Consider the following 23,333-nt stretch of genomic DNA (forward strand, 5'->3'; position numbering starts at 1 on the left):
TCACCTAGGGATAACTCCTAATGATTGTCAAGAAAACAATTTCTTTAAATCATTTGTGGCTCCTTGGCGGTCACATGCTTTTGTCGCGCTATGCTGCCGAGCTACACCAGAGGAACACCTTGAAACGTTACGGAGTGACTATTCGGCCAAGGATGCCGCCCTCGAAATCGTAAGCAGTCTAAGTGGATATCATTGCGTAATGAGTGAAAATCGTATAATCCTCGGCGCATCTACATAATTAAAATTTTGTAAGGACCCTGTATACAATTTTAAAAATGTAGACCAGAGTTTGCAGACGTTTGTGTTCACAACATTGATTTCAATAGTCTTCTTTAAATCAAAACGATATTTTAGAATGAAAGTCGACCGATTTAAAGTTCAAAGATATTAACTGCTGTTGTCCGGCTTTATGATATAAGAGCTCATTATGGATGACCGCGTAGCTTCAGTTTTCAGACATGTCCGGCTGTCCACTACAATAAGGTAGTAGCAAACACGGTCATTCGTTCGACTGTCTTGGGAAGTCTTTTGCTTCACCACTTTGAGTGTTCTTGCGAAGGACAAAGCCTTTCCTGGTAAATATATGTGCCTACGTATTCACATTTGTAAAAGGATCCGTAACGTGTAGGTGATATTTAACCTTGGTTGATAGGCTAGAACCATTGTGATTCACTCCAAGGGACTAGTTGGGATAGGGCCGCCAACTTTAGGAAATGTCAAACCGGGAGACTTGGGTGTTGAAGGATGAAGTGTGAAAATCAAAATTAACATTTCAGACGCTATTGTATAGTTTCCCAAATAAACAACAGATGTTTGAATGTAAGCCCAAGTGATTTTTCAAACCCTTCTCATACGTACATACATATATCCTCAACTTAAGTATGAGGTAAGAATCATTTCAAACACACTCCATGCCCCTAGAATCGACTAGAGGATTTTGCATCACTGATTTCGCTTATTCTTTCAGCCAATCGCAATATAAAATTCTTTAAAAAATCGGCACCTTATTTGGGTAATTTTCTTTTTTTAACAGCTTGAGGACAATTTGAAAAAATGTTCGCCTTGTGTCATTTTATTTGAATTCATGGTTCATTATTAATTTTTTGAAAAAATATGCAAATTGTGCATATAAATTTATTATATACATATATAACTTTTCTCTTAGTGTTTTGTTTTAATAACTTGGTGAATTGGGTGATGCAAAGTCCGTGTTAAGCTGACATCGAAAACGCCTGTTTTTTTAAATAACTTTTGAACAGTTAGGAAGAGTTAAATTTCGCAATTAGTTTATTATAACTGGCAGTGATGCGCATCCGTTGATACCACTTTCGACCATATCCGACCAACTTTCGACATAAACAATAAATGGCCTAAACAGTCTTAAACGAGTAGAAAATATAGTAACGCGCCGGACGCCGCCGCCGATATTTTTGCGAAAAACAATCAAAATCGGCGGCGTATATCTCTAATATGTACTGCACATAAACAAGTTTTCGATCACACAGAGGGTGATCAGCGATCTCTTCATGGCGCAACCATACAAGGTGACAGTGAGTCGACATATTCACATACAAAGAAACATACATATTCCATGTATTTTGTTTTGATTAATCTATGGATTTATGTCAAAATTGTACTGCGCCAGAAGTTTAATTGTCAAATCAATTAAAAAAAAATGTACCACTTGATTTCCGCCATGTTCCTCTCTTAGAAATTTTCGCTCTTTCAATATGTACTCTTATTTAAATAAAATAAAATAAATAAATTTAAGGCGCGATAACCTCCGAAGAGATCTAAGGCCGAGCTTCTCTTCCAATTTGCGTCGTGCTCCTCTTGATTTTCCCTACAAATTGGCCGGACGGGACCTACATGTTTTATGCCGACTCCGAACGGCATCTGCAAGGCAGATGAGTTTTCACTGAGAGCTTTTCATGGCAGAAATACACCCGGAGCGCTTGCCAAACACTGCCGAGGGGCGACCCCGCTTAGAAAAATGTTCTTCTAATTGAAAAACCTTATTTCTAAAATTTTGATGTTGCTTTGCCCGGGAGTTGAACCCAGGGCATACGGTGTGATAGGCGGAGCACGCTACCATCACACCACGGTGGCCTCTTATTTAAATGGTTATATCATTTATGGGCACCGCAAACACAATTGTGCCAAACTAGCTTCGCACACATTCGTACGCTTTATCGTTCAACAGGGAGTTACACCAGATTCGACCCAGACTTTGGTATACATAAATATATAGCGCCTAAAATGTCATTATCGCATTTAGAAGGAAATAAATCGGTTGTAGACCAAGACTAACCAATTATGCATATACCCACTTTTTTTCAGTTTGGGATTACACCACTTTTGCGATGATATTGTTTGGTGTTGCCAGAACCTATCAAATGGAAAGCCCAAATTAAGTATCAGGACTTTTTTAAAAAAAACAATTCTGTCCTCTCGGAAAATACTGAAAGTTTCTTAGGAGCAAACCTTCTTTTGATCTGCCCTCAAATTCTAACCCTCGCTAACGCTAAAACTCCATTGACAAAAATATCTCAAGTGCGCGGAAAAGTATGCAATATTTAGTACCATATGTTCGCAGCCTAACTCCTACACTTTTGTATAAGACTTAGGTGGTTATTCCATATGATACTACATGTTGCATCCTTTTCTGCGCACTTCATACTGTTTTAGATTTTTTTGGCGCTGAAGTTTTAGCGTTAGCGATTGTTGGAATTTGGGGATAGTACGATTTTCCTTTTCGGTTCTTGTGCGAGCGGTGGGGTGCATATCGGCGACCCGGTCTATGAAAAGGTGGCTTATGACTCAAAAGAACAGCTGTTAACAGCTGTTTCTAGCAATTTCTTTTTTCAGTCATAAGCCACCTTTTCATAGACCGGGTCACATATATTGCACACTTTTCTGCGCATTTGATACTGTTTTCGATATTTTTGGCGATGGAGTTTTAGCGTCGAAGACAATACTCCTTCAAGATCTATTTTGCATTTTTAGAAAATATTTTTTTGCTTCTGATAAACCGTCTTTTAAGTTTACTGACTTTTGAGCAGATGTCGAGGTATTTAAAAACATCCAAACATTTACCAATTTACCAAAATCAGAAATTTCAATACACGACTTCTCAGAAGCCAAAAAATAGAGAAGCGCAATTTTAAGGTAGAACACCGATCTAAAAAAAAAATAGAGGTGACATGACTTCAAGTACGTATACCTAAAAAATAACGTGTTTTTCGTAATTTTAAGTATGAATATCTCAAAAACTTGAAGTGCCGGAGCTGTTTTGTCTCCGGATTCGGGTTCACCGCGTCGAGATCCTCTAGAAAGTAAAGCCTCGTTTGTGGTAACAAAATGTCTTTGGATTTTCGTCGGCCTATGATAAAGCAGGGCCTTAATCGTAATATACGATCACGGATCGAATACGATGCGAAAGAAAATTACGTGTCGTAACTTATACGAACGGGATTATAACATACGATATTTCAAGGTCGTAACAGATATAAAAAGGTCGAACTGGTTATAAAAATAGCAAAAAATAATCAATTCACCGATTATGTTCAATACTCGTTCACTATATCAGCATGCCGAATACGAATTTAGTAGTACGATATCGTATCAGTTATATTCCGAAAACCATATTTTCACGTGAGGATTCATATGATCACGGATGTTACGATTTGCCCCCAGAAAAACGTGATTTTCTCAATTTTAGTTACGACCTCGACATCGAAAAGTTCCGAATGGTCTAACGCTTTATAATAGTCCATGGATTTAACGATTAATTCAATGAAACAGATTGGATCGACAAGACGATTCTATTCCGATCGACACTCGCCATTGGGAAAAATATCTCGAAAACCTGAACCAATCTTGAAAATCTGACTTCAGATATGGGTTTTGTGCAATGAAATCTTTTAGAAACCATTCGCTTTTTTGTTCTTAAAAGGGGGATATTTGTGGATCGAGTTCCCGGGATTTTTGGAACTTGAATAAGGTCGGTATGACAAGACAGCGATAGACACTACCTGTAGGGAGGCCCCCCAGCGGGTTAGGGGGTCAGAATATACTCGATGTAGGTATGCCTGTCGTAAGAGGCGACTAAAATACCAGATTCAACCCTTTCAGGTTGCCAGCGCAATATATGTGACCCGGTCTATCAAACAAAATTGTTCCACTTTTTTTCTGGTTTCGATAGTTTTTGAGACGCTCTTTCACGTCGTGAAAACTAGAAAGGCCTTAACTTGCTTAGAAGTGTACTAAAAATGTAGAGAAAGAGCACAAATGAAAGACGATGAAGCCTTTGGTTCCTTCGATGCCACTTTGGTGGCTGGTGAAGCATCCTCAGATTTTTTTGATAGCATTTTTTTCGATGGCAATGGTCAGAAAGTGGTTTGTGCTTTTCATGACTGTTCATAATGCAAAAGAAAAACTACTAAGAAACTGAAGAAATGCATTGTTTATTTTTAACAGCTGTTTCTCGCAATTTCTTTTTTGAGTCATAAGCCACCGTTTCATAGACTGGGTCACATATAGCTTTTCCAAACCCAATTGTCAACCTCACCTATCTGTGGCGAATCCTGTTGCACTAACAAACGAGGCTCTAACGACTCCAGGCTCTTCATGGAACTTGGGGGTGGGGAGGGAGGGATGGCCTGGAGGTTTAATGTGGCCATATAAATCGTTCCCGAGATGGTCGGGCTAGCACCTTAATGGTGCTGTGTTAACGAAGCGTTCCGGATCTGTATCCGGCAAAGGACCATCACATCGATAACACTCCCCAAAGCCTTCAGGAGTAACGTTATCGCTACAACAACAACCTGTAGGGAGGTTTCGTCCTTTGGCGTATATAGATCTGGTACGTTCCGTTAACAAGCACCATTAAGGCTGGTCTATCTCGGGAACGATCTCATATGGCCGCATTGAACCTTCTAGGCCATTCCGCTCTGCACACTCTAATTCAATAAGGAACTTGGGGTCGCCAGAACCTTGCCTGCTAAATACTTGTAACAGGATTGGCCTGGCGTGTGGTTGATAATAGGGTTGCGGAATCTCTGAGCGTCATCGCTAGTTCACACCTATTGGACGAGCCGAAGCACTGCACTTTTAAAATAATCCTATGGCCCTTAGTTTAAAAATTTGTTCGTACGATAAAATAACAATTTTTTTATTGGAAATTAGAAATTACTCTTTATTCATTCTCTCAAGTTGTTTGTTTGTTGGTTGGTTGACTTTTGATGGTGTTGATTAGCTTAAGTTTATCAATCGTAATAACAGTACATTGCAACAATTCATTGTTCTAGACAAAAGTAAAAAAAAAAATATTTGCCGTTTTGCTGCTACCGCTTACGCTACTGACTTTTTTTTTCTTGTAAGCAGGTCTGCACCAAAGCAAGACGACAACAACAAGTGTTTGATAAAAGTAAAATGCGCTAATATTAACGACTTAATAAACTACATAGCTTCATATAACATAAGATAATGGCATGTACTAATGTATGTATGTATGTAATTTGTGAATACAATGTTATTTTGTGCAACAGTTGTTTTTGTTGTTGCAATACGACTAAACAAATGAATAGTGTGTACTTTTATGCTTTGTGTTGTTGTTGTAATTGTGTCAAAAAAGTCCTGCATTTCAATAGCCGCACGTGCAACAAAAAAGCTTTAGTTTCTACATCAAAGTACATGCACCCAGTTATGCACACGGTGGCGCACAAGCGTTAGACTCGCATACCTTTTTATACATAGACGTACATACATACATATGTATATAGCTGTCATAAGGTTAACTTGGTCACTTGCAGGTTGCACACCTCCGCGCTCTCAGCATCACAAACGCATCAGCATGCAAGGGCAGTGACCAATACCAAAAATTGCCTAAACTGTATGAGTTAGTTAGGCAAATGCGCCGGCAAAACGCTACAGCTACCAACGTCTTTGAGTAACATACAACGTGAGTGATAACTTTAAAACATAGTTAGCCAAATTTTATTACATATGTACACTTTTTAATTTGTTCAGTACTGTTTACGAGATTTCTAATTTTTGCGTTGGGTTTTTGCTATTTTTTTATTGGTTTTTCGTTATTTTTTTTTTTCTTACAACTTTAGTTACAATTCTTAAATTTTTTTTCCTACTAACATTCTTCCTCGACCTCGACTGCCGCTTATTTAACATTTTCTATTCTTCAGCGAAATTTTGACTAAATACATTGTATGGTTGTAGTTATTGTAATTTTAAGATTTTGCATATTTGTTTACTATATTTTGGATTTTGTTTTAATTTCGTATATATATAATTATTTTGCATTTCTTTACATTACAAGAGGAGATATACATTTATATGCGTGTGTATGTATGTAGGTGTTTTAAGTGTGTTTCCAGTGTCAGTTTTGCTTAAGGGGGGAATTTAACTTCCTCACTCTAGCATCACTTGAAGGAGACGACCTGGAGTTATGGATATGTCCGGCTTGTCGAACGTAGCCACCCACAAGATAGTAATGCGAGATGATCGGCCGATAAAGCAACGATATTTTCCAAAGAACCCATAGATGCAAGACACAATAAACAAGGAGATAGACGAGCTCATAGAGAAAGGCTGCATCGAGCCATCCCGTAGCCCACACAGCGCGCCGATAGTTCTGGTCCGAAAGAAGAACGGCAAATGGAGACTCTGCGTCGACTATCGACAACTCAACGCTCGCTCAATACCAGACGCTTACCCACTATCCCGAAAACAGCACATTTTAGATAGATTACGCAGCACGTGGTTTATAAGCAGCTTGAATCTCAAAAACGGTTATTGGCAAATCCCGATTGAAGAAAGTAGTAAGCAATTCACAGCATTTACGGTGTCCGGACTAGGATTGTACCAGTGGAAGGTGATGCCGTTTGGATTGCACTATGCCCCGCACACATTTCAGAGAACACTCGATCGAGTCATTGGCCCAGAGTTGGACCACACGCGTTTGCCTACCAAGACGATATAATAATTACTAGCACGACACTGGAAGAGCATATCACTCAACTGAGAGAAGTTTTCGAGAGACTAAGACGAGCCAACTTGAAGATTAATCCGGAGAAATGTGAGTTTTTTAAGAAAAGTTTAAAATATCTAGGTCACATGGTCAGCGAAGAGGGTATCCATACGGATCCGGACAATATCGCCGCCATCAAGGAGCTGACGCCGCCACAGAACCTACGAGAGTTGAGGCGATTCTTAGAAGTAGTTTCGTGGTACCAAAGGTACGTACCCGACTTTTCACGGGTTGCACACACACTAACATCAATGTTGAAGAAAGGAAGGAGGTGGAAATGGTGCGAGGAACAACAGGTGGCATTCGAAGCTCTGAAGAACGCGCTCATACAAGCACGAGCATTGGCGTGCCCAGATTTTACAAAGAGGTTCCGGTTACAGACTGATACGAGCGATTATGGCCTTGGTGCAGTTCTTACTCAGGGGTTGGACGACGAGGAACGAGTGATAGCGTACGCGAGCCGTCGGTTGAATAAGGCCGAAAGAAACTACTCGGCAACAACGGAGAAAGAGTGTCTAGCCATCGTTTGGGCTACCAGGAAGATCTCTAGCATCATTTGAAGGAGACGACCTGTAGTAACTGGCATATAATTTGACAGAAAAATGAATGATTCATTATTTTCAACTAAATTGTGTTCATTTGTTTTTGTTGTTTTCTTAGAATTTCGCCACATCACTTGCCAATTAGTTTTTCGCCTTAGTTTTATAAATAACTTTTTTTTTATAACAACTTCAGCGCCTTTGCAACTCCATTTTGTTTAAATATTTAAGTATAGTATGTATAATTATTAATAATTATATATATATAGATATTTATACTATGTGTTTATGTATGTACTATGTATATTAGCATCTATAGATATAAATATACATTTATAAATACCATAAATTTATGCTTGTTTTTTGTTTTCATTTTAGTTTTCGCTTCAGAACTGCAAATATTTGATAATCAACTTTCTTTTAAGCTTATCACAAAATAATAGAAATTTAATATAATAATTATTATTAATAAATCTTACAAATTGAACAATAATTAAAAATAAAAACACATATGTATATAGGGACTTAGTTACAATGTGTTTGTATGTGGTGTAAGTGTGTGCATGTGTGTATGTATTTCTAATATTTTTCGAAAAAGAAACATCCTTTTAGGTATACATACATATTTTACATATTGATGTTACGCTAATTATTTGCCTTCATTTATTTGCTTTTGTTTGCGTGTTTCCAATTTTTGTTGTTGTACACCAAATATATGTTTATGTTTGTCTTTCGTTTGTTTTTGTAACTAATGATTTGTGTAAATTTTGATGAGCTGTTGTTTGTTCGTTCTCAACAATATTGGCATATATCGCTCATTTACTTCAATAGTGTCATAACTCAAAAAACACAACTTTCCAGGAGAGCCATTCAAAGATTTTAACTGCCATATGTTGCGCATATAAAGGCATATTTTCATTTGTATAGCACGTGGTAAGTTTTTAGCGGAACACAAAGATTTGTCTATACAACATATATCATGTTATTGGGTACGTTTATATGTTATTAACTCAAAAGTCATGTTTTTTGAGTTATGACACTATTGAAGTAAATGAGCGTTATGTTCTTTCCCTACAATCAATGCAACAAAAAAAATGCCAACACGGCCGGCCTAACGAAAATGTATAGCTTTAAAAAATAGATATACCGCCTAAAATTAGGCATAACAACTTCCCTGTCCCCATACAAAGCGCTTTCAGAATGCCCCACGCCCATTATTTGTTTGTATTGCTTAATTGAATAATATGAATATATATTATAAAATATTTTTAAAAATAATTTGACATATATTTACCTTATTTTGGCTATTTTATTTTGTGAGTCAAATGTGACTCCTGAACGTAGCAAAAACAATTTTGTTTACCACGTTCAATGAGTCACATGTGAACATATAGGACCATAAGAAATAATTTAAGTTTTCGAATCACAATAACGGTAAATTGATATACAAATGTCAAAAGCATGTATTAGTGTGCTTTTTTGTTTAATTGCAGTTAGAAGTCTATACAAAATTGAAGAAAATGAGAAAAAGGTATCAGAAAAAAAATTTCGAAATTTTCTTTCATTTTCCTAAAGCTGAGGTCTTTTGATATACGTACATATAGAATTCACAAATATATAACGACACGTTCATACCAAGAAAGCGTATTTAAGTTGTATAAAGATATGAGTCACATGTGACTCATGAACTTATTTCTATACGCTCTTGTGAGTCACATATGACTCATTGGACAAGGGAAGTTTTAAGATAGTGATTAATTAATTTTATTGGGCGTAAGTTGGTTGCAAAAAAAAATTTTACGCGCGTGTATTGTTATTGTTATACACATGCATAAAGCGCGTGACAGCGCTCAATTAGCAGAAAGTAGTTTGAAGTTATTAAACTTGGAAATATTTTCATTTCATCGGCTTTTTCGTTTCAGGGAAATTAATAAGCGAAAAAATAAGAAACAGCGGTTCGGTGCAATGCACGCACTTCTTGTCTTGACAGACAACACAGCACATTTGCTGGCGCAGGTAAATATAAAAATTATTAATGCCATCAGTTCTTTAGTTGTGGTCATTGTTGCTGTTCTTGGTGGTGGTTTTAATGGTTGTCTTTGTTGTTGCTTTGTTGGTGGTTTCTCACTAATTATTTAATATTTCTGCGCCTTTTTTAACTATATATGTATGTATATTGTTTGTTTTTCTTTATTTGCTTTATTTTAATTTAATTAATATTAATTTTAAATTTACATTTACATTTTATTTAATAAGTTTTGTTGTTGTTTGGTTGTTGACTCCATTCACATCTGTTTGTATTTTTAAACGTTTTTTTTTATTAATTTAACTTTTACTTCTATTGGTTGTAGTTTGTTTTTGCTTTTGTTTATTTTATGACAAAACAAAAGTAAAAAAAAAAACCATAACAAAAAATTGAAATCTTTAGTAATAGTATAAACGCCAAAAAACAAACGACAAAATTGAAAAAAAAAAAAATAGTAAGAAACAGAAAATGTTCATTTTCAAAACAACAAATGAAATCTTTAAATAATTGGCAGCGACGTTTGTTGCGATCTAAAACGCATTGCGGCAACTTTAGCTAGCATTTTCTTTATGTTTTGTTGTTTGTACGTATTAAGTTTTGAAATATTAGTAACATTTCCGTAAACACCTCACTTAATGCATTTAACTTCATGCTCAAACAAATAAGAAAAGAGACACAGCGGGTATTTTTTTTTTTCAAGTTAACATTGGTTACTTTATGTATATACAAATATAAATAATTTTAATATTTGTTATTGTTTTTTGTTGCATAAAATTATTAGACACGCGAAAATAAATTAAAATCACAAAGTAACGTAACATATATAGCATAAAGTTGGGTATAATAATACATAAGACATACATAAAGGCGAAAAAGTTTGCCGTCTTGACACATGTTCTGAGGTTGTTGAATGATGTTGGAATCGTTGAAAAATTTTGCAATGCAATAAACTTCTTTTGCAATATAACAACGTTTTTTTGTACATTGATGTTAAAAATATTTCAATACTATACCAGCCAGCCATGTAGTATTTTCTTATTGGCTACGTTGCCGCCCGCTATATAACGCATTTTTGAAGATCGTTTATTACGGCTTACTTCATAGTTACTTTAGCAGCAGCTGCATTTTGTCTTTTGTTGCGAATCTCGCTTTTGTATCTTACACACGTTTATGCTTTTCATTTGCTTGTTGCCTCGTTTATATTATTACAAATTTCTGCAATGGAGCAACATCCATTTGCATGCTGCATTTTAATGATTGTTTGGTTGATATAATTTTTGTTTGCATTTTGCTTTTGTTGTGGTATTTTGTGTTGATGTGTATGTTGGATTTGTTGGTAGTTTTAATTGTTGCATTAATTTATTTTGTGTACAAGTAAATGGCAACAATAAGACCGTACAGACCCAACACTTCAGCAAAAATTAGTATCAAAATCATACCGACGAACAGACGCGGCTGCTGTGCTGTACCTCGTACACCAGCATCACCAACAATACCGATCGCAAAGCCTGCCGCCAAACCAGAGAAACCTACCGATAAACCGGCACCCAAATGTATGAAACCCCTTTTTAATAAAATAAGAAAAGGGTAAATATGAGTTAATACAAATAAACAATTATGTATCAAAAATTGTTTAAAACACTCACTTGTATAATGTGTAATTGGCGGGTTCGTCCAAATCACCAGCAATAAGAACAGCTACAACCAAACCGTAAATGGCAATAATACCAGCCATGACAACGGGAATGATGGATTTCATAATCAATTCTGGTCGCATCACTGACATAGCTGCGATACCAGTTCCTGATTTGGCGGTACCATAGGCGGCTCCCAGAGCTGAAATTTTAAATAACATTTTTTGTATCGTTTTTTTTTTTAACTTTATATTTATTAATAAACATAAGTATAAAACAGAGCGCAATTGCAAAAAACATTTAAAATCTACTATGTACTTAGTGGAGTCAGCCTGTCTCGTATAATAAGTATAAAACAGCGCAATTGCAAAAAACATTTAAAATGTACTATGTACTTAGTGTCTCGTCTGCCGTTTAGAAAACGCCCGATCTAAAAGAACTTTTTAAAAAACGCTCTATTACAGAATAAGTTTTAAAAACACATAACCTGAGCATGAATTCAATATATTTTAGCTTATATTTTAGCTTTAGATAGGGCGTTTATGAAAAACATTCTGAGCTAACGCGTTTTCGAACTGCCAGCCAAGATTTGGCGGTACTCCATTACCCAAATTCTGCTACAGTTTTAAACTTAAGATTACCTTTAGTTTGTGATCATTGTTTTCCATTTCAATTAATAAAATGCATACCACAAATGTTGATACCCCCATAAAAGTTCAAACAAGTTAGAAAGAAATATGACGTAGCGCGACAACCAGAACACTGGAAGAACCCACATGCATCACCCCTATTCTGCATTTTGATTACGTTCCCATTCTACGCTCCGCTTTAATCGAAGTTGGGTATTCTGCATTACGACGGAATTGTAACGAGAAGAGGAAGAGCAAATGATTTTCCGAAATCAGCTGTTTGTACGGAATATGTGAACATTGGAACAAAATAAATTAAAGAAAATTTGTAAAAAACACTGAAAAAGGGTTTATATTTTATTATCCACGCCATTTTGTACAAAAAAAGCAATAGAATATATTGCCGCAGTGTTATATTTTTTTGAGTGAAGGGCTTTCATAATTGGAAGTGTGTTTTGTCGTTGTTTTGGCCAATTCCCTGCCGTGGCCACCAAGTTTTGTTAAAACGGATTCCTGCACGAATATAGTTGACATTTTCTGAATTTTATGGATGCTGATTTCATTGCACTGGCCTAAAATACTTAAAGAAGATTTATTTATTCTTTCCGCAATGTTTACGTTTTCGCTTCACCTTCCTCTACTCCGGCAGCTTGCTTTGGCATATAACCCGACCCAACGAACAGACACAAATTATAGCTGTCTATTATAATGGAATCAATAGCCGCGGCATTATTTGTGGAGTTGGAAAGCAACGCATACGAAAATGGCCAGGCGAGAATGGAAAGGAAAATATTGCGAGATTTGTGTAATCCATTTGAGATGAGTGACGAATTGTAAGACATTGAACTTAAAAGTGTTAAAGTTTAATGACTTATTTTCTTATTTAGGTTCAAAAATAACTTTCCACTTAATAAGAATGCTTTCAAATATGTGTTTGATACTTTTGCTGGGCAAATTCGTCCAAGGACTTCGACATCGACATCGACGTCTGCCCTTAATATTGTAGTAGCTGATTTGAGTTTTTTTGCAGAAGGCAGATACCAGCATGGATTAGGGGCGGATTATAATGGGACAGTCAACGGTGTCAAAATTTCTGGATGTAATGCAACCAAAATTACGCCCTCAGTGGATAACATTTGAACAAAGTGAAGAGGAGAAAATACAAGCGAAGCAAGAATTTTATGCGAAGGCTGGCTTCCCAGGAGTCTGTGCGTTGTTGGCACGCATATAAAAATAATGAGACCATCTGAAGAGTGCTTTCTGTATTACAACAGAAAAGGATTTTATAGCATAAATGCTATGGTGGTGAGAAATTTATTCCGTAACATTAGTGCAAATTATGTTGTTGTTTTTTAAGGAAGTTACGTTACGTTGAGTTGGCTAGTCAATAAAAGCTTCACATAGACTGAATTTGTTCATAGTTATCCGATTTTGTTTAACAACGAAACGATAAAATCCAATTAAGTATCAGAATTTATGTTATAAACAAAAATAATTTCTTCTGGCAAATACTTTAAGTTTTCTAGGATAGAGCCTACTTGCTGTTACTAGATCGTATAGCTGGGTTGCTCCCACTGGGTGGAAGCGTTTCTGGCAACCGCAGAACACCAATACAATATGTGCTATACCGTCTCGTTCTTCAGCCCACACTTCCTACATCTGATCTTACAACAGACATTTTAACAAAAGATGATATTTATGTCAATTTCTAAAGCGCGAAGCACTGTTACAACAATTTTTTAACCATCAAAAAAGTTTTCTATTTCGTTAAGCAGCGATGATATCGGTCACATGACAATATACAATTATGAGAGGCGTATACAATCCTTAAGAGAGACACATAAGCAAACAGAATGATTGAAAAAAAATTTAAAAAGCACTTGATATTAATGGGAGCTATGTACTTATAATTTAATACAGGCACAACACCAAAATATATTTATTATACTCAGCTGAGCAGAGCTCACAGAGTATATTAATTTTGTTCGCATAACGGTAATCCGTAACGGCATAAACTAATCCGAGATAGATATAGACTTCTATATATCAAAATGATCTGGGCGAAAAAAGAAATTCATTTAGCCACGTCCGTCCGTCCGTCCGTAAACACGATAACTTGAGTAAATTTTGAGGTATCTTAATGAAATTTGGTCTGTAAGTTCCTGGACACTCATCTCAGATCGCTTTATAAAATGAACGTACGATAACCACGCCCATTTTTTCGATATCGAAAATTTCGAAAAACAGAAAGAGTGCCATAATGCATTACCAAAGACGAATAAAACGATGTAACTTGGCAGGTGGGTTGTCCTTATGACGCAGAATAGAAAATTTGTAAAATTTTGGACAATGGGCGTGGCACCGCCCACTTTTAAAAGAAGGTAATTTAAGAGTTTTGCAAGCTGTAATTTGGTAGTCGTTGAAGATATCATGATGAAATTTGGCAGGAACGTTACTCATATTACTATATGTGTGCTAAATAAAAATTAGCAAAATCGGATGACGAACACGACCACTTTTAAAGAAACAATTTTTTAAAAGTCAAATTTTAACAAAAAATTGAATATATTTACAGTATATAAGTAAATTATGTCAACATTCAACTCCAGGAATGATATGGTGCAACAAAATACAAAAATAAAAGAAAATTTCAAAATGAGCGTGGCTCCGCCCTTTTTGATTTAATTTGTCTAGAATACTTTTAATGTCATAAGTTGAACAAAAATTTACCAATCCTTGTGAAATTTGGTAAGGGCATAGCTTCTTTGACGATAACTGTTTTCTGTGTAAATGGGCGAAATCATTTGAAGCCACGCCCAGTTTTTATACACAGTCGACCGTCTGTACCTCCTCTTGGCCGTCAACACGATAACTTGAGCAAAAATCCATATATCTATATTAAACTTAGTTCACGTACTTATCTGAACTCATTTTATCTTGGTATTAAAAATGGGCGAAATCCTACCATGATCACGCCCACTTTTTCGATATCGAAAATTTCGACAAATTAAAAAAATGCCATAATTCTATACCAAATATGAAACAAGGGATGAAACATGGTGATTGGATTTGTTTTTTGACGCAAAATATAACTCTGGAAAAAACTTTGTAAAACGGGTGTGACACCTACCATATTAAGTAGAAGAAAATGGTAAAAGTTCTGCAGAGCGAAATAAAAAGACCTTGGAGTCATGGCAGAAATACTGTTCGTGGTAATACATGCTATATAAATAAATTAGCGGTACCCTACAGATGATGTTATGGGTCACACTAGTCCACATTTTGGTCGATATCTCGAAAACGCCTTCACATATACAACTAAGGGCCACCCCTTTTAAAACCCTCATTAATACCTTTAATTTGATACCAATATCGTACAAACAGATTATAGAGTCACCCCTGGTCCACATTTATGGCGATATTTCGAATAGGCGTCCACCTATAGAACTAAGGCCAACTCCCTTCTAAAATACTCATTAACACCTTTCATTTGATACCCATATCGTACAAAGACATTCTAGAGTCACTGCTGGTCCACATTTATGACGATATCTCGAAAAGGCGTCCACCTATAGAACTAAGGCCCACTCCCTTTTAAAATACTCAACACCTTTTATTTGATACCCATATCGTACAAACACATTATAGAGTCACCTCTGGTCCACCTTTATGGCGATATTTCGAATAGGCGTCCACCTATAGAACTAAGGCCAACTCCCTTCTAAAATACTCATTACCACCTTTCATTTGATACCCATATCGTACAAAGACATTCTAGAGTCACTCCTGGTCCACATTTATGGCGATATCTGGAAAAGGCGTTCATCTATAGAACTAAGGCCCACTCCCTTTTAAAATACTCATTAACACCTTTCATTTGATAACCATATCGTACAAAGACGTTCTAGAGTCAGCCCTGGTCCACATTTATGGCGATATTTCGAAAAGGCGTCCACCTATAGAAATATGGCCCACTACCTTCTAAAATACTTGAATACCTTCCATTTGATACCCATTTCATACAAACAGTCCAGGGTTACCCTAGGTTAATTTTCCTACATGGTGATTTTCCCTTATTTTGTCTCCAAAGTTCTCAGCTGAGTATGTAATGTTCGGTTACACCCGAACTTATCCTTCCTTACTTGTTATAAAAACACATTTTATTTGTATTAAAATAAAGATAAGATGAAGTAAGTTTGATCGAAGCAAAACTCAGAAGTAAAGACGAATAAAAAACAAACACAGTTGAAGATAACTGATAGCAATATCGGTACAAAATGAAGCTATTCGTATACATACAAGCATACTGGAATTTGAGTAGCGACAAGAAGAAAAACAAACAGAAGATGATATTAAAAATACAGATCTAACTTTCATGCGACGATAAGAATGCAATGAGTTTGATAAGACATACAAGGGCAGGTTCTAGAAAATATTTGAAGCAAATAGCGTATTCAAATTGTTATAATAGAATTACTGCTTTTTATTACTATTTTTCATGGTTGCATAACGAAGCCAAATTAAAATGAAAACAAGTAAGGAAGGCTAAGTTCGGGTGTAACCGAACATTACATACTCAGCTGAGAGCTTTGGAGACAAAATAAGGGAAACTCCACATGTAGGAAAATGAACCAATGGTAACCCTGGAATGTGTTTGTACGATATGGATATCAAGGTTTTAATAAGCATTTCAAAAGGGAGTGGGCCTTAGTTCAATAGGTGAACGCCTTTTCGAGCTATCGCGATAAAAGTGGACCATGTATTAATGAAGGTTTTAAAAGGGGGTGGCCCTTAGTTGTATATGTGAAGGCGTTCTCTAGATATCGACCAAAATGTGGACCCAGAACATTATCTGTCGGGTACCGCTAATTTATTTATATTTGTAATACCACGAACAGTATTCCTGCCAAGATTCCAAGGGCTTTTGATTTCGCCCTGCAAAACTTTTTCATTTTCTTCTACTTAATATGGTAGGTGTCACACCCATTTTACAGTTTTTTCTAAAGTTACATTTTTGCGTCAATAAACTAATCCAATTACCATGTTGCATGCCTTTTTTCGTATTTGGTATAGAATTATGGCATTTTTTTCATTTTTCGTAATCTTCGATATCGAAAAAATGGGCGTGGTCATAGTCGGATTTCGGCCATTTTTTATAGCAAGATAAAGTGAGTTCAGATAAGTACGTGAACTAAGTTCAATAAAGATATATCCATTTTTGCTCAAGTTATCATGTTAACGGCCGAGCGGAAGGACACACGGTCGACTGTGTATAAAAATTGGGCGTGGCTTCGACCGATTTCGCCTATTTGCACAGAAAACAGTTATCGTCATAGAATCTATACCCTTACCAAATTCCACAAAGATTGGTAAATTTTTGTTCGACTTATGGCATTAAAAGCATTCTAGACAAATAAAATCAAAAAGGGCGGAGCCACGCCCATTTTGGAATTTTCTTTTATTTTTGTATTTTGTTGCACCATATCATTACTGGAGATGAATGTTGACATAATTTACTTATATACTGTAAATATATTAAATTTTTTGTTAAAATTTGACTTTTAACAAATGTTTTCTTTAAAAGTGGTCGTGTTCGTCATCCGATTTTGCTAGTTTTTATTTAGCACATATATAGTAATAGTAGTAACGTCCCTGCCAAATTTCATCATGATATCTTCAACGACTGCCAAATTGCAGCTTGCAAAACTTTTAAATTACCTTCTGTCCAAAATTTTACTAATTTTCTATTCTGCGTCATAAGGTCAACCCACCTACCACGTTTCATCGCTTTATCCGTCTTTAAAATAAAAACATAAATGTAAGGCGCGATAACCTCCGATGAGATCTAAGGCCGAGCTTCTCTTCCAATTTGCGTCATGCTCCTCTTGATTTTCCCTACAAATTGGCCGGACGGGACCTACATGTTTTATGCCGACTCCGAACGGTATCTGCAAGGCAGATGAGTTTTCACTTAGAGCTTTTCATGGCAGAAATACACCCGGAGCGCTTGCCAAACACTGCAGAGGGGGACCCCGCTTAAAAAAATTTTCTTCTAATTTAAAAACCTTATTTCTAAAATTTTGATGTTGCTTTGTCCGGGGTGCGAAGCCAGGGCATACGGTGTCGTAGGCGGAGCACGCTACCATCACACCACGGTGGCCGCCGTCTTTGGTAATGAATTATCGCATTTTTTCGGTTTTTAGAAATTTTCGATATCGAAAAAGTGGGCGTGGTTATAGTTCGATATTGTTCATTTTAAATAGCGATCTGAGATGAGTGCTCGGGAACCTACATACCAAATTTCATCAAGATACCTCAAAATTTACTCAAGTTATAGTGTTAAGGGACGGACGGACGGACGGACGGACATAGCTCAATCAAATTTTTTTTCGATACTGATGATTTTGATATATGGAAGTCTATAGCTATCTCGATTCCTTTATACCTGTACAACCAACCGTTATCAAATCAAAGTTAATGTACTCTGTGTACAAAGCACGCTGAGTATAAAAAAGCAAGGATTTTATATTAAGCCAACTTCAATCATGTGATTCATCGAAATTTGTCAAGTATTTCCCCGTGATCGGCTTTACGAATTCGTATTTAAAAAGTGTGTGTGTACACATAATATTTGTATGTATACGTATGTAAATATATAAAATGAGAAATAACCGGTTATTCAATTGCGAAAAAATAAAAATTAATTAAGGCTGCAAGCCAAGCATAGAATGAATGCAAATAAAAACTCAAAAGCTTCAAATGTAACAGCGAATTGAACAGAATTACGCATGAAATAAAGCTGATTTTATTTTATTTCGAAAAAGTTTCGAATTTTAGTATGTTAAATATGGAAAAGCATTTTATAAAAGTTTCCACTTAATATCAAGGGCGACGACTCGAATTACTATACATACATACATATGTGCATACAATTTTAAATTTGTATATTAGGGAGACTCATGTAACCGTATAAATGCCTTATAAAGTGTGTAAACGTATAAATTTATCTAGTTTACGCACGAGCTGTCAAATTTTGTATGAAAAATCATTTACACAATTTGTATAAATTTACGCGCACATTTCATTGTGTAAACGCGGTAAACTCAAAGGAATGCAACTTTGCAGACATTACAGACGGCATTTTCATCAAAAATCTCCAACATCAGCAAGTAAAGGCGTTTTAGATTTGATTTTTCACTTAATCTTGGTATTTTTTAATTTGTATAACAATCAAAAAAAATTTTTTGGAAATAATACAGCTGAAAAACAATCAAGTTTATCAAGAGTATTACTAGGTGCGTTCATATAACCGCGTGTGTAAATGGATATAATTTTACACCTTATAAGTTTATATGCTATCATGAGTCCCCCTATTATATGTATATGATCCCAATGAGAACCAATTATCGAAAACGTATTAGCAAATAAAATATTTAATAGTGATTTGTATATTCAACATATTAACACAAGTTTCATTGATAGGTAGCCCAACAGTAATCGAGCTAAACATTTTGCAAAGGAGTGTGGTAGAGAGCAATAGCGGTAAAAGTCTGTTATCTATCTACATACGTAGATATCAACTATAACAGTCATATGATTGTACGCTAATTAATGGCACAAGCCAATAACATTATTGTATGATTATTCGAGTAATTTTTACTGGCTGTCAAATATTGACAAATGTAATTACATTAGGTGAAGTAGAAGTCAGATACTCATTTTGTTGGAAATGAGATAGTTCATCATGCACAAAGCCGTTTGGATAGGTTCAATTAATGCCACAATGAAGTTATCAAGTTAACTGATTGGTCATAAATAGTTATAGAAATTTAGATACATTTTTGTCCTCTGTAAAACACAGTAAACAGATTTCTATTTTTTATTTTATTACTATATTAAAGTCAACACATACACAAAGCGATCGACTACTGGATACAAGATACAGTACAAATAATAAGAAAAAAAAACATAAGTGTAAAAACAAAATTTAAAATAAAAAAAAAAATTATAAACAATAACATTAATTAAGTTAAATTTTAATTTTAATCAATGTCTAAATCAAAATTAATATTGAAATAAAAATTGACATCTTATTAAAAATCTTTGAAAAATATCATGCCAGACGTGAGAGTATTTCCTTACGGATAGCAGCAACCGAATACTCTACAGTTTTACAGTTCATTATAGCGCGAGCACCAATTGCGAAGAGGGCTAAATTTGTCAAAACTTCGCCAAAGAATGGGTAAATGAAAGAGAACATAGTGCCTCGAAATTCTTGCAGGAACAGAAAAATTTAGTCTGCTCACAAGGTCAGTGGAGTCTATCTCTCCGATAGTCAGTTTATGAAGGAACAATACCCCGAGTAATGTTCTTCTATTCTCTAAAGTTGGCAAACTAATGAGAAGAAGTTGATTTCTATAAGACGGGAGATGAGTATTTGATTCCCAGTTAAGACCACGTAATGCGAAGATTAGAAACTGCTTCTGTACCGATTCAATTCGATCTATATGATTTTTATATCCTGGAGACCAAATACAGGAACAATACTCTAGTGCTGAGCGTACCAATGATGTGTAAAGAGTCTTGGTTAGATAAGGATCGTCAAATTCTTTAGCCCATCTTTTAATAAATCCAAGTACACCCGATGCTTTGTTTATGATAGATGAGATATGCATGTTAAAGCTCAGTTTCGCATCAAAAAGAACACCTAGGTCACATACTACAGATTTACGCTCCAAGGGAGCACCATCTAGCAAATAGGACTTTAAAACTGGGTAGACTCTATGAAATGTCATTAGTTTACATTTGCAATGTTCAAAGCTGGTAGATTTACTGTACACCATAATTTATAGTCTAAATCGGCCTGAAGTAGATCCAAACGAGAGAATAGTCAGAAGGCAAGTATGTATAGCATAGTTTTACATCATCTGCATACATTAGAGCTCGGGAATACGAAATAACCTTAGGTAAGTCATTTATGAAGAGTGTAAAAAGTAATGGACCCAAATGGCTACCCCGAGGCATACCAGAAGTTACTTCTATCAACTCAGAGAGACTGTTTTTGAACATAACTCGCTGAGTTCTATTTACAAGATAGCTGCGACGACAAAGTAATAAATTCTTCGGAAAACCCAGTAGTAAGTCAAGTTTATGAGTTAAAAGCGATGATTAACAGAGTCAAATGCTATGCTGCAGTCGGTATAAATAACATCGGTTTGCTTGTTGGATAAGATGGAATGTTATATGCCAGTATATATCTCCGCTTCTCAAAAAGGGGTTGTTTTTGACCGCTAATCCCGGATTTTGACGGCGTATTCGAAATTCCAAGTATGCAGATTGTGTATTCTTGACCCAGACCTTGAAGTATGTCTCACAAAGAATATATTTTCAATGTCATATAGTGTTATTCACTGAGAAAAATTTTTCGCATCCTTAATAACGCGTCCGTTACCTTGACTAGCTTACATTCAACGTTTTAAAAAGAAATTTCAGATTTCGCAAATCTATGTGTATGTCTTTTTTCAGCTTCAATCTCTTATATAAGGAATGTAAAAATTCCCTTAAGATTTGCATATTTTCACAAGCATTAAAATCTTACTTCTATTTCTTGTCTCCGAACTGGATTATATATATTCGTAATTAAACGTTTAAGATCCCCAAAACTTGTATGTAATGAAGCATTCTGGTAATAAAATTCATTCAGTTCCCTGCTCATGTTCCCTATTATGCAGGTTTAAATGCCTGCTAATGTCGCAATCAGGACTTGTCCGTATATAAATATGTATCCAGTAGTGAAGGCTTGGAAACGAGTGTATTCTAACCGTCCATTAAGCTTAGTATTAAAAAGCTTTTCATACCGATGGTCGATAAGATGTTTTGTAAGTGGGTTAACAGTTTCATTTACTAAATTTTGTTTCATTAACAAACCAAATTTAAATATGTAATACATTTATTTGTTCGTCATAAAAACTGAAAAAAAATGCAAACTGTTTGCTGCAAAATAAGTTTTCGAAAACGTAGCTGGGTATGGAATCTCTTTTCTAGTTCCGAGGACTCCAAAGAAGCAAAGTGTAAAATATGTGAGCTGCATATGTTTTACAATAACTCCACAACGTCTTTACTAATAGCAGAACTTATAGAAATAACAAAAAACAAGTAAAGGTGTCTAAGTTCGGATGTAACCGAACATTATATACTCAGCGTGAGCTGCGACTGTACATTTCATTTCAGATAAATTACTTTTCTACATAACACGTGGCACCACCCGTTTCAACAAAAAATGTCTCCCCATTTCCTCTTACAATAAAACTTGATAATTGTTCTTGACTTGACGGAGATTCGGTGAAATTGATCGAATTATGGTTAATTCGACCGAGTTCTTTGTCAAACGAAAAAATTAGTTTAGTCATTTCAACAGAAGAGAAATTGTCGCTCTTAAGTTAACAAAATTCTGTAAAATTGACAGATTCCTGGTCAATCTAACTGATTTTTCTGTTAACACAACTGGTCTCACTGGTCATTTCAATAGCGATCAACAGTCAATACATGAGGAAATTTCAAAGGGAATTTTACGCTCACTGCGCTCTCTACTTTGCACTTATGACGATGGTGTCACTTGTTTAAAAAAAAATACCAAAATAAGAAAACCACCAAATCGAAAAAACACACAAAATGGGAAAACAACAAAAAACTAGTTTTTCAGTTATCAATACAAAACAAAAAACCCTTTTTTGAATTTACTGTGCAAAAAATTATGAGATACCGGGACACCTATTTATCGGGCACAATTTTGCAACTTCTCCTCCAATCGAAATGCAAAATCTCGCTCTTGTTTGTTTCAACGAACAGGATTTTTCCAAAGTTAGTAACATTTTGTTCAAGTTTTTACGAATTTTCACTCACGCGAACGAATTTAATAAGATAATAAAAAACATCATTTTTTAATGTTGATGTTTCCGACAACATAAAAGTTTGAGTTGTTTTGGAATCGTTTCAACTTAAAGTGTTATGAAAATTAAACTTGCCGAATTACATGTAAAGTTACTCCCGTGGTGAATTACCTTCTAGCGATTTGATTCATTACTTTTCTATAACTTAAAAGTTGTCTATTTAAAATGTTATGTCAAACATTTATACAAGTTTTGTTCGAAACAATCAAGTGTGGCAACTACATGCGAGAGAAGAAATTGAGAATGAGCTGAGCTGCAATTGAAAGAATTGAGAATCAGTTTTGTGACGACTATTTTCATTTCTATTTGCAAAGCAAAGTTCAAAACTATAAATTAAATAAATTATAAAATATAAAATTTGGTGAAAGTGCGTTTAATAAAACAAAATAATAAAGTGTACAGCATATTTGATGCAAGCTCAATTGACGTTCGGTTAGTAAGTGCCACCATGGTGTGATGGTAGCGTGCTCCGCCTGCGACACCGTATGCCCTGGGTTCGCACTACGGGCAA

General features: G+C 35.5%; 1 protein-coding gene across 2 annotated transcripts in view; it reads right to left on the minus strand.

Annotated features, from left to right (window-relative positions):
- Positions 1-5,168: 5,168 nt before the first annotated feature.
- Vha16-1 (Vacuolar H[+] ATPase 16kD subunit 1) overlaps positions 5,169-23,333 on the minus strand; it is a 37,949-nt gene continuing 19,784 nt past the window's right edge. For both annotated transcript variants that reach the window (XM_067771255.1, XM_067771256.1), the window contains exons 3-4: positions 11,257-11,446; positions 5,169-11,174 (exon numbers count right to left, since the gene is read on the minus strand). In XM_067771255.1, coding sequence (XP_067627356.1) covers positions 10,970-11,174; positions 11,257-11,446 — 395 coding nt within the window. In that variant the 3' untranslated portion in view covers positions 5,169-10,969. The remainder of the gene's footprint in view (positions 11,175-11,256; positions 11,447-23,333) is intronic.

This window comes from Eurosta solidaginis, chromosome 3 (genome assembly GCF_040869045.1).
Source record: "Eurosta solidaginis isolate ZX-2024a chromosome 3, ASM4086904v1, whole genome shotgun sequence".
Lineage (NCBI taxonomy): Eukaryota > Metazoa > Arthropoda > Insecta > Diptera > Tephritidae > Eurosta > Eurosta solidaginis.